At 37.6% G+C, this 12,527-nt stretch overlaps 3 protein-coding genes across 4 annotated transcripts; 1 reads left to right on the top strand and 2 right to left on the bottom strand.

The window, feature by feature from the left end:
- Positions 1-505: 505 nt before the first annotated feature.
- LOC140795024 (cytochrome c oxidase subunit 6b-1-like) lies at positions 506-3,324 on the top strand. The gene is made up of 5 exons (XM_073147384.1): positions 506-666; positions 1,745-1,957; positions 2,060-2,142; positions 2,250-2,331; positions 3,045-3,324. The coding sequence occupies exons 1-5, from the start codon at positions 622-624 to the stop codon at positions 3,096-3,098; spliced, it is 477 nt and encodes a 158-aa protein (XP_073003485.1). The 5' UTR covers positions 506-621; the 3' UTR covers positions 3,099-3,324.
- Positions 3,325-4,341: 1,017 nt separating this feature from the next.
- On the bottom strand, positions 4,342-6,495 carry LOC140783205 (histone H3.3). The gene is made up of 5 exons (XM_073129989.1): positions 6,388-6,495; positions 5,245-5,347; positions 5,046-5,122; positions 4,800-4,890; positions 4,342-4,695 (listed from the first exon to the last, which is right to left on the bottom strand). Exons 2-5 carry the CDS (start codon positions 5,314-5,316, stop codon positions 4,525-4,527), a joined length of 411 nt encoding a protein of 136 aa, XP_072986090.1. The 5' UTR covers positions 5,317-5,347; positions 6,388-6,495; the 3' UTR covers positions 4,342-4,524.
- A 524-nt stretch (positions 6,496-7,019) lies between these two features.
- On the bottom strand, positions 7,020-11,234 carry LOC140783188 (O-fucosyltransferase 7-like). Of its 2 annotated transcripts, none has more exons than XM_073129978.1 (12): positions 10,689-11,234; positions 10,362-10,454; positions 10,100-10,211; positions 9,934-10,001; positions 8,974-9,062; positions 8,714-8,894; positions 8,491-8,619; positions 8,273-8,406; positions 7,951-8,164; positions 7,668-7,852; positions 7,486-7,581; positions 7,020-7,415 (listed from the first exon to the last, which is right to left on the bottom strand). In XM_073129978.1, the coding sequence occupies exons 3-12, from the start codon at positions 10,131-10,133 to the stop codon at positions 7,262-7,264; spliced, it is 1,284 nt and encodes a 427-aa protein (XP_072986079.1). In that variant the 5' UTR covers positions 10,134-10,211; positions 10,362-10,454; positions 10,689-11,234; the 3' UTR covers positions 7,020-7,261. The 2 variants fall into 2 exon arrangements, with proteins under 2 accessions (XP_072986079.1, XP_072986072.1); XM_073129971.1 differs by having other exon boundaries at positions 10,100-10,202; positions 10,689-11,204.
- Positions 11,235-12,527: the final 1,293 nt, after the last annotated feature.

Below are 12,527 nucleotides of genomic sequence, written 5' to 3'. Positions count from 1 at the left end.
TATATATCTTCTGAAGAATCCACGTAACACTTTTTCAAAATTTCGAATAGTTCTCTCTTTATAAAGTCAGATATCACCCTTACTTAATGGCCAAACTCAAAATGGAGACCTCAATTTAGATAGTGCAAGCACTAAACTCATGATCCAATCTTAAAGTAAGCCCAAGCACCTATTATATTTCTTTAGACGGTAATTATCATCAGTTTCGAAATGCAGGAAGAATATAAAGGCCATTGTTGATCCAGCAGCAGTAAGCATGTGATAACTTTTCTTTATCTAAGAGCTTAGTTAAGCAATGAAGAAAGCAAGTGAGCTTATAGAAGACATTCATTCCAACCAAACTTCTAATTCCAACCAAGCTTTAGTGATTAATAATAGATGGGCCGAGTACCTGAGGTTATAGGCTTTAATTTTATATCCTTTTTTATTGACTAGAGCGACAAATATGTAGGTTGTTTTGGGGTAGTTGTTGGTACCCAATACTACACGACAGCTAAAAGGTTATCTCTTCTCGTCACCAAAAACTGACCCAACGAATCAAATACGCACCATTGTTCCTTGCTCCCCAGTCTTCCAGGAAGCCGCCTTCTTTGAGTCCTTTGCACCAACCAGTCATCGACAATGGCGGACGAAGCCCAACAGGAGACAACCCTAGCCCTACCGGAGGTAAGCAACCATTCCACGTCCTCTATATCGCTCCTTTCTCTTTGCCCCCTTGTCTGGAAACCCATCCAGGTCGCATTTGTTTTTCTCCGCTCTTCCAGATCTGGTGATCTAAGAATTTGTTGATGTTTTTATTGTTAAATTTTTAGCCTTAGGAATTGCCTTGCTAGATCTCAGTGGAAGATTCGTGTGTCGGGAGAAGAATTCTGAATTTGACTGATTGATTTATTTATTTAAGGATGTGGGCAATTCTTCGTTTGTTGTATAAGCTATCTCTTACGTGTAATTTAGAATATATACGCGGTTACCCCAAGTTTAGTAGGTTACAATATTTCAAATATATATAGGTAGTACAATGCAGAGGATTAATTTTATCCTCAATTAAGTGGCCTGTGGAAGATATGTGTTTTGATTGTTAAATGGTCAATCCAATGAAGCTTGTGGTGCACTTCTACTCATACTCGATGTTGTTGGTGAATATTAGAATTTTAATGAGTCATTTTAGAGGAAATTTCAAGTACCAAATTCCCTAGACACAGGTTTTGATGTTTGTCGGTGCAACTTCTGCTTCAATTGTCTCACTTATTATATGGTAGGAGAAGGGTTGACTTTTAATGAATTCGTCATCGTTAGTGGTACTCGCAAACCCCTTAAGACATAACATCCAAGGAGAATCCTGGATGTACCTGAGGCATACCCTATCCATAGAGTATCTGCTCTTCTTATATATGAAGCCATTCACAACTGCATTTGGAGCTTGGCGGTGTTCTTTCTGTAAGTGCTAGATTCTTTTTAAGATAAAGCAAGAGTGCAACATTAATTTATTTTTTATGTTTGCTGTTCTTAATATAAATAAGTAGCTATGCAGTAGAGGCTGCTTCTGTAGTTTTTTAATTTATATTCTTAGTGAAAAGTATTGATTTATGAATTGTAAACTCTTGGACGATGAATTTATTCATCAACTACAAGAACTCTTGTTTCATGTAATTGATTTTGAAATTTTTTCCCCATACTTTTTTTGGGGTGTGTGGTTCTTTGTGAATGTATGGTTCTTATTTTCATCTAGCTGTTGTTGCTGCAGGACAATGAGCAATTAGATCAGAATGAGGTGTCTGTTGAAGTAACTGAAAATGAAAATCCAGTTACTGTTACTTCTGAAGAAGTTTCTCTTGAGAAGCCTGAGGAATCCCCTAATACAGAGGAAACTGTTCCTGTGGTAGAAGAGAATTCTGAAAATCCTGAATCGCAAGAGGAAGATGTGGAGGAAGTTGCTGAGGAGCAACCTGCGATTAAAGTATGACATATGACTAGTCTCCATATTTGTTGCCAATTGACTCTACATTAATTTGCAGTTAGAACTTGAAGTTGTAAATGTTTTAAATGTGTTACATTTCAGATTGAGACAGCCCCCGCAGATTTTCGTTTCCCAACAACAAATCAAACAAGGCATTGTTTCACCCGTTATATCGAATATCACAGGTGTGTCAGCTTGCCTGATTCCATCAGTAACTTCTGATCTTCTGTGTTTTCTGTCATCCTCAAAATTGAGTAAGTTTTATAAATGATATTAATGATTTATAATTCAGATGCATAGCTGCAAAAGGAGAAGATGCGTCAGATTGTGACAAGTTTGCAAAATATTATCGCTCACTTTGCCCAAGTGAATGGGTACACTCTTGCTTTTTCTTATTTTCCTCTCTTCTTTTCCCATGCTGCAAAACTTGAGTGATGATATAGTTCTGCAATATTTTGTTAATTATGATTATTGCACATCTTAAAAGACTGGACTATCTACATGAGCATTGCTTGAACTTGAATCAATGTCTAACATCTTGGCCTGATTTATTATCTGGCATCATGGTGTTTTGGTTTTAAGGAGGAATATGAATTGTAACTCTCTTTAAAGGTGATTGATCTCTAGTATTATATACATATTATATACAAACCCTTTTCTTTTACTTGTATAATTTAATGAGGTCAATTTTTTACTTCATGACATTGGTTAACAAAAATGTCAGGTTAATAAAATTATGGAGGTTATCTTGCTCAAATATTTTTATGCCAAAGTATCTTCATCACAAATTCAACACTGTTTTGTTAGCTAGGCTCTCCTCTAGGTATGGAACTTTCTTGTTCTCACAAACTCCCACAATAAAATGTAGTGCTCCCGCTCCCAAGTCTCACCAATCCGAATAAATCCCTCTCCAAACCTCACAAAAATATTTGACATTATGATCTAAGCTTTCATACTAATGCACTACATATTTCTGGCATTTGTACTCTCTGACTAGATTATTGCTGACAGCTTGTCATGACTATAAATATGCGCTATATATAGGCAGACGAGTTCTTTAACGCATTTGTTCATCTATGCCATGCAGGTGGAACGATGGAATGAGCAACGAGAAAATGGATCCTTCCCTGGGCCTTTATAGAGTAACCAGTGCAAAGTGAAGTACCTTTGTCGTGTATCGGATCCCTGGTTAACAGAATGAGAAAATTCTTTGCTGGATGCAGAGAGACTGCTGATTCCTTTTTCCTCTTTTTTTCTTCAAAACCAATTAAATAAGTTTTTTGGCTTATTGTAAGTCAACTGGGAAGATTTTCCTCGACATAAATATTACTCTTCAGATGATAAAAAGATTTCTGCTTTTCTCAGAATTAGTATGTGCGATCGACTGATTGTGCCATTCATGGGGAGAAGCCATTTTTTCATAACCTTCTCTGGTAAGTAGTTTGAGCAGCTCTAAGGCGGGGAGGGAGCCCTGAGAGGGCTAGAAAACCAAGTTTGATGCAACTCCAGGAAGGTACTTGGATTCCCCAACTCAGGCCAATAGTTAAAATGACTGAGATGCTTAGCAGTATTCTGAATGTAAATCCAATGGAAGAACCAAGGAAATTTGACAGGTCCTACCCTGAAGCAATCCCTTCTTTTTTTTTTCTTATCATATTGGTGATTCATGAGGTCCTCTTGTTATTTTCCTAGAGCAAGCCTTGGTTGGAGGATTTTTAAAGCATAGGATTAATCACTGTATGATGTTTCGTTAGACTTCTTTTGATCTTGGCAAGTACATTGTGAAAAAGAAGCAAATGCCTTGAAACAATGCAGTGCAAACTGTTGACCATCATCTTCCTTTTTCTTTCACTCCCAGGCCTCTTCGCACAATTATAACCATCGTAAACATTCCCCTTTTCGTTCTCACTGCTTTGCTCAAAGGCTACCAACATCCTATCCCAATTATCCCCAAAGCTGAAAGATTCTCATCTCTTTACTTGGCCGAAGATGATTATAGGCTTTCAAAAGTTTCTAAGGACCTCCAATCGAACGGCTTAACCTCGCAAAATATCCATCCGACTACAATTGACAGTAAACAAAATCCAACCAATATTTCCGGTGACATTATTATCTTATTTCAAAGAATGGAACCTAACTATCGACATTTACAGGAATAAATCAGTTGCCTCCGACACGTAGACATTTTCCTACAATAAACAAATGCAAAAACTATTCGTATCACAAGGATTTACTGATACTATCACTCCAACCATTAGTCCTGCTCAGAACTTGGCATACTAATAAACCAAATGAAACACATTTATACCTAATAAAGATTCTTAGTCAATGGATGTGCCCAAACGCCAAAATGAAATCGCCACAAAAGGTTCAATGCAATGCCATTACCAACAACTAGTGGACAGCAATGCGTCCTATATTCTATATCCGAAACTAAGGATTAAACATATTTGTTCTTGTTCCATGACACAGTAACAGACAGAAAAAAAAAATAAAAACAGACTGAGTAGTTCCACAGATGTTACTAAATGAGAGTCATAGCCTTCTTCAGGAGTAGCAATCTAATCTTAAGCCCTCTCACCCCTGATCCTCCTTGCCAGCTGAATATCCTTGGGCATGATGGTCACGCGCTTGGCATGGATGGCACAAAGATTAGTGTCCTCAAAGAGACCCACCAGATACGCCTCTGCTGCTTCTTGCAAAGCAAGCACCGCATGGCTCTGGAACCGCAGATCAGTCTGCATAACAACAGAAAGTGACAAAGAGACCCACTCATTGTTTGCATTACTCCATTTATAATTTGTCATAATCAGGTAAGCCAAATATCATAGTAACTTCTCACCTTGAAGTCTTGTGCAATCTCCCTGACAAGCCTCTGGAATGGTAGCTTTCTTATTAGAAGCTCTGTGCTCTTCTGATACTTGCGGATCTCACTGAGATTGTTCACAAAGAGAGAAAAATATATAACCATTAGAAGCTTAAGAAAACTCACATCCAATATCAGTACAAAATTTAACTGAAGACATTAAAGATTAGCGCTCCAGGACAAAGGAAACTAATAAGATAGCTCAAGCTGCATGATACAGACCGGAGAGCAACAGTTCCAGGACGATAGCGGTGAGGCTTCTTTACTCCACCAGTTGTAGGAGCGGACTTACGGGCAGCCTGCACAACCAACATCACATAAAGGTTATCATTAAAACACTGACAAACGTATATACAATCACACAGCATCTATAATAGAGATTACAGACTTATTTACAGAATAAAGTTGAAAAACAGCAAACCTTGGTGGCAAGCTGCTTCCTGGGAGCCTTTCCTCCTGTAGACTTGCGAGCAGTCTGCTTGGTACGAGCCATCTAGTAAATTAATCCAATTACTTAAGCAAACCTGAGAAGTTCAGAAAAACAATTTATAAAGTTTAACACAAATGCAACTAAAGTCGTAACGACAGTATTACAAATTGAAAGCAACATCTATGCTGATATAGTGATCAGATGCTCTCCACCATTATGAGCTGAATTATTTCGATGGAAGAGAGTTTTCTCGTAAAAGCAATTCAAATATTCAATGAAAGGTCTGGGTAGAAAATACATCATCCCACGAGTCCTTGCCACAGAAAAGTTAGTAGCGGTATCGTAGTAATTCTCAGATTTGCCCTACCCTCTAACTTTACAACTTGTCACCATAAAAGAATTCCAGTAGAAGTCCAGATTTCCCATACGCTTAAGTAAGCAAGAGACTCAATAAGAGCAAACTAAAGAGAACATTAAAGAGCTCTCACAAATCCAAGATACTCGCAAGACCATCATATCTTATATCATTCCTAACTCACGGTTCCACTCAAATGGGTAAAACACCCATGACTAAATATCTTCAGAGAAAGTTATCATGCATAACCTTCTATGTGCCTAACACTTGGTTAAAGTTCCAACTTTAAGTGCATCTCAAGGTTGTGTATTTGGGGCCCGAAACCCACTTAGCAAGATCTTGATGTTTAACCCCTCCAACAAGAATCTTCTCACGGTATAATTGCCTTAGACCTAGTAAAACTACGACTCCATAAGACTAACTCAACATCAACAAAATCTTCGAACTGTTAAAAAAAAATGTCCAGCCTTCCAGAAAGCGTGAACCATCAAAATCAAATCCTCAGCAAAATAAAAAATAAAAACAAAATTTGCTTGAAATAAAGATTAATAAATATACCTAGCACCGAATTGTTATAATTGCACTAGAAACAAAAAACAATAACTACGCGCCTTCTCTTTTACTACTTGAATAATGATCGCCGAACCCTAAATACATAGCAATCGACGCCATAATGAAAGTAACAATAGACATCAGGGGATTCAAAGGTCGACCATTAAATCCGAAAATTAAAACAAAATAATTCATAAAGATAGCCACGGAGGAGAAGGACGCCTTACCTGAAAGCAATTAGAACCTCAATTGAAGTCGAGCAAAAAGTGGGGACTTATCGCGACTTGATCCTTATTTATAGTTCCGTGGGTGAATTGGGCAGCGAGGTCGGTTCCTCGTGGTATATCCAATGGCTAATATTGATAAGTGTTTCTTACACTAAACGGGCGGTCACGATTGGACATTAGCGAGAAGGTCGGATCGTTTCGCTGTTAAGCTGCACTCTTATTGGTTAATGAGTTCCTTCAAGGATACCATCGTTGGGTACGTTCCTAATTACTATAGTTAAGTGGGGTAATTTTATTTGACTAAATGCCTCTAATCGTTTTGTATTAGTCCACCTTTATTTGCTAATAGTCAATCATGGTAGGCCGACCGTTGCAAGCAAAGAGTTTGAATCCCTCATGCTTTTTTAAAAAGTTGACCAAATTGTCTACATATATAAACTAGTCTTTTATTTGACTTATAATTAGCCTACAAATTATTTATCATTATTATAATGGTAATACTTACATTTGCGAAAGTTCATACTGATAGATGTATTGCATGTATAATTCCCATTTGTTTTATTCCTCTTCCATCCAATAAATACATGATACGTGCTTCCACCAGCATTAATTAAAGCTAAAGTAAACCACCGTTGATCGTTAAACTGCTCTTTTATTCCTTTGTGTTTACAAGAGCCCTGGTTTCTAATTACATACAAAGTCGATCACTATTTGATGAAAAAGACCAACAGCTTCCTTCGCGATCCAGTTGTTTCAATCATTTATGCTCGTCTTCCACTTCACCACCAAGTATGGAGCCTAACATATACAACTCTGTGTTAATTGGCTATAGTTGGAAGGATGTTAATATCTTCAATCAAGTGTCTTTGTCGCTTTATATGTTAACAAAAGAACCACTGCCTTCAAGAGATTCTAATTGGCAAAGGCAATCTGGAAGGGGATTCTCATAGAATGCCTCCTCTGATCTAAACCTCTCCTTTCCCCTTGTTCCAGATATGGGACCCTTTCTTTTTCGAGGGGAACCTTGCCTGGTGTAACACATGGTGAGATTAGTACTTGAAACACAAACTTGTAGGGCTTCCATATTTAAAGCAATACCTTCTCCTATGAATCTCCGAGATCCTATCTGATAGCTTTTTGCCTTCTTTAAGTGATCCACGATCGATTTTATCAAACAAATGAACAAGCGCTCTCCTGCATGCAAAAAAACAAGTTAGTGAAGGTCAAACATAAGGAAAATGGACTTTGACAAGCCTGTGATGTTCATCAGTGTGTTTCACCTGTCAGGAGTGATGGTCTTTCTGTGGCCAAGGAAACGGCGGTGGCCCTCAACGGCGCGTGCCATGTTCCCTGAGTATGACGGTATAAACACATCACTTTCTACAGACACAATATAGTCTAAAGCTGCCATTTGAGATGCATAGCCACTGAACTGTTGGAGTTCATCTGCTGATGCAAGTTTTTCCTACAAAAGACGCATATAGGTCACTAGGTGATTGAGTTTGCACTTTTTGACAACATAAAACCAACACAAAGACACAGTAGTAAATAGACGATCATTACCTTGCCCATTAATATGGGAAAGCGTGATTCCAGACCAGTCATATGAGAATCACCCCCATATATCTCCCCTGCAGCAATATATATAGGGGTATTTGATGGATATCCTAGAGCAGAAAGAAAAATGCCGACCTCCTTTGGAGTCAAGGGACAATATCCTTTGGCCCGTTGTTCTTGGGAATCTATATCTTTCACCTTCCAATATGTTGTGTTCTCTCTGTGTGAAGGAAAGGAAGCAGGTGAATACAATGCGTGAGGACTCCACTTCAGTTAGATATTAAGATGCATTATTGTAAGTGTGGAAACTGAAATCAAGTTCCTTTACCTAATCCTTGCTAGCTCTTCAGATTCGACAGGCGACAAGCCATGTGTGCAGCCACTAAAAGCAAGCATGTCCTTCTCATAGCGCAAGTGTAATGCAATATATGGCCCATATGACCTCATTCTCTCCACCAATAACTGAAAATCAAAATGCTTACAAAATCTTCTTAAATTTGTGCCGAAACACAAAAGGAAGCAGGTGAGGAACATCACAGGTACTACCTTGCCTAACGCTTCAATTGGGGGAGCAAATTGAAGAGCCTCAAAGAATGCACGGCAACGAAGTTTTTGAATGTCAGGGGGCAAATCGTTGTTAGCAAGACGAGAATCTGATTTAGCAGCTCGAATAACCTAGGATGAAAAATAATCAGGCCGATAGATTAGGGAGATTAACACATCCAATACAACTAACTAATGAATCTAAACCAAGCCATGAAAATCTAACCTGATGCTCATCCCATAGATGAGATATCTCCTCTTGATAGTATTCTACTCCTGACCAGCTCTTGAAATACTTTACTGCTTTCGTAGCTTTCACCAAATCCTTTGGTAATTTCTTTATAATTTTAACATCGCTTGACAAAGAATTTATGAAATGTTCCTCATCAAATACATCTGAAAAATTGCTGTTAATGCATAATTAGACCATTAGACAGGATGAGAACCGGAAAGATATACGAGAAAAAAATAAAGAACTTTAAGTACCTATTATCTCGCCAAAATGATTTCTTATCAAGTTTTGGAATAACAAGTGTAGCATTTATTATGCGCGCAACTGCTACCATGTCGCTTATCTGCAAGGTTTAGAATGATGAAGAAGAAAATCAATCTATAGACAATCTAAAATCAGAAATGGAGGTTTTATTTCAACTGATCCTTTTATGTATTGATTAGGATGTTATCGAATGCATATCTGAAAATATGTTCACATAATGAAAAGTGCCAGATGCAAAGGTATCACCCTAATACAGTGAAACATGATAAAAGGCTACTTCAGTAACTGGTCACAATTATGAAATTAAAGAAAAAAAAAGAAAAGAACTGTGTTGTGTTGTAGAATCACCAAAGTTACAGTTTGCTTATATGCATCAAATATTATAAGGTAGAAATGGCAAAATTCTAAATAGCACATTGCTAAACATGGGGGAGTTGATGATTTGGTCACAATTGTACCTATTTGGATTAACCAGTTCCAGCTTGTGGGCCTGGCACAGAGATCAGATTCTTGAGGGAAAAGTCCAAGCACTTGCTTGGGGTGGCATAATCAATCTTCAAAGGAAGAGATCTAGTTTGGCAAAGTCTCATCGTCCGATCGAGATATGACATCACATAGGACCACCATCATATATTCTAAGAATCAACAGGCAACTTAGCAGAAATATTTATTGGGTCTTAGTCATATACCAGCACCCTCAGTTTATGTCAATAGCAGTTGACCTTCTTCAGAACAATGGACGATTCATGCCAAACCACCTGATATTGGCAAGTGGAAAGTCAAATAATTAACTAATTTGTTTACCAAACTATGTCCCAATTCCGTCACTTCCTCTGCTTGCAAACTACCACAAATGATGGCAACTATGGTCTAGAGATTGGAATTGACTTTCTTATTCAAACAAAAAGGTGCAAACCCACTATCGGAAGGCACAAGAGAGTATTTCTTACCCCTGCCCGCATCTGATTCAATCCACCATTGGCGTGGACTATCAAGTAACCTCTTGATTCCACTGGAGCTGAAGCATAAAAAGATCAAAAGATTAGAAAAATAATAGAAAACCAAGATCACAGAATTCCAGTATCCTATCATATCATAATAATATAGCTCTCTTACGCGAATAAGACGACGAGGGCACCGTGCAAGGCATGAAGCCACGGTTTGGAAGGGGCTTCCACAGCTTCTCGAATCCCGGGCTCGCAATCTTTGCGCCATCCAACTGTCAAATCTAGAGGAGTGAAAACAATGGAAAGAGATGGCATGACTGCGTTTTTATCTCAAATTTACCAACTAAATCACACCGAGCCCATAAATTTCCACCTCTTGTTGTGAAAAGATACAAACTTTGGAATGAACACACAGTGAAGGCGTGAATCACCTTCCGGGATTGAGATGAGGCGAGTAATTTGGTGGGCTGGGGTGGGGAAATTTCCTGGGTCCACCTGAGTTCGGTGCCACCAATCTCACGTTGCTGTAGAACAAAACCAACTACAACCGTCAGCCTCGAAGATTGCAAACAAGGTTTTACTTCCAACAAATTGCTCCATTTTCCAGAAAATTGTACAAAAATAAGCAAGAGATGCAAATCTTACAGGAAAAAGGAGCTAAAACTAGGAATCACGAAAAAAGAACCAGAGAGGGAAATGAAAGAAGACAAAAGAAAAAAAAATTAATATTTTTCTTTTTTTTTTTCCTCTAACCATACCTTGGAGAGCTTGTACGCCTCGGAGAAGGACGGGACCATGGCGGAAGGGGACACGTGTACGGCCAGCAGCGCTGCCGTAGCAATCGTGAAGACGGCGCAGGTTAGGAGCCACCGCAGCATGGACAGCCTGCTGGGCCTTAACCTGCGCCTCTGCATCTCTCTCCTCTCCACTCTTCGTTCTTTCTTCTTCCCTCTTCGTCTCCGTCGTTCCTCTCTGCCCGCTTTGTTTCCTCTGCGGTCTAAACTGCCGTCTACGGAGAAAATGGAAAAGAAAACGATAATAAAGTATATAAATAAATTGAAGGCACCGCATTTACACCGCTCTCAGCTCTTATACTTCTCGTTCCCATTATACCCTCCGTCCAACTTTCTTCCCATAATATCCCTCCTTCCTTCCTTCCTTCCTTCCTTCCTTCTTCCAGGTAACCCAACACTTTTACTGCGTGACTGCAGGTCTGCGGCTTCCTTTTTACCGTTATACGCGGATTATAGGATTTTGTTGACCGTCGTCAAACTGGTGGGCATATTCCTCCTCTGGTTTCTTTCTATTTCTTCTTTTCGTTTTTATTTATTTATATATCTCCACCGAATGGCAAACATAAACAGCACGCGTCCAGATATTAGAATGTCGGTTGGGGTGGCAACCTGGCGAATGGCATTCCACACTCACAGAAAAGGAATATATTAAAGCAAATTCTTAAAAAGAAAATTAGGATGTGGATTTTTATTTTTTAATTGAATGCGTTAGCTGATTGAATCGTGTGATGCACCGAACAGCTCAGAATAAAATCATCTCACTCTGTGTAATATTTATGGGTCCCAACTGCTTGGATTCGGACAGAAATCGTTCAAATCCTTTGAAGTTATAGATTCCCGGTCTAGTGAGCAAATCGATGGGCTCTTCTTTTTTTTCTTTTTCTCGGGCTATTCAAGAATGGACACAACTAACATTACCGAGCAGTAGTGCTAGGTGCCAACGCACAACTTTACATATAATTTATCATAAAAACTAAGGGATTGTTACAACTAGATAATTTAAACTTTTACTCATTTTTTGTATAGATTTTTTTTTTCATTCATTTTTTATGAATATTTTAATTATTAAAAACGTAACGATTTATTTGTATTCATAAATTATGTTTGAAAATAAATTTTTTTTATATAATATGTTTAGATTTTATATACGAGTATATACAAAAGTTATGAGATGTTTGATAAAAAATATTAAAGTAAAAAATATTTGAATAATTTTAAAATTATAATTGAAGTGCTCAAACAGTATTATAACGGTCAAAGGGGTTTTAATCTTACCATAGAAAGGTCGTTTATTATCATCTTGAGATCATCTTTTAAGGGTCGTTGAAGATCACTTCCTAAAGAATGTGCTTAATCACTCATATCCAAATACATCTATATCAAATATAGAAGAACAATGCCTCATTCTTATCTTAGCATATTTATATAGATCTACAAAAACTATATCCCAAAGATCACTGAGACGGAATGATCAACCTCGAAGATCACCAAGATTTAAAAATTTATCATTGAAACTAGTGTATCGTAAGATTTTCGAGCAAGGTTGGTACAGATTAAATCATAATTTTTATCTGATTTGAGTTTTTTTCATGTAAAATATTTGTGTGTGAGATTATTTTTCACATATTATTATCAATTGCCTGTGATAGATTATATCTCCTAGGATATTTATTACGTTTTTTTTTAATTGATATTCTATCGTATCAAAAAATTAATGTAAGTTTTTTAAAAAAAAAAAATATTCAGAGTAAAGTCTAGGATGAAATAATTATCAATATTTTTTATTAAAATCATAAAGGAAAT

This window comes from Typha latifolia, chromosome 1 (assembly GCF_019914945.1).
Source record: "Typha latifolia isolate L0001 chromosome 1, TyphaL0001v2, whole genome shotgun sequence".
In the NCBI taxonomy this organism is placed as follows: Eukaryota; Viridiplantae; Streptophyta; class Magnoliopsida; order Poales; family Typhaceae; genus Typha; species Typha latifolia.
The sequence above is the reverse complement of the archived record's forward strand: the minus strand, read 5'-3'. Positions and strand labels throughout refer to the sequence as shown.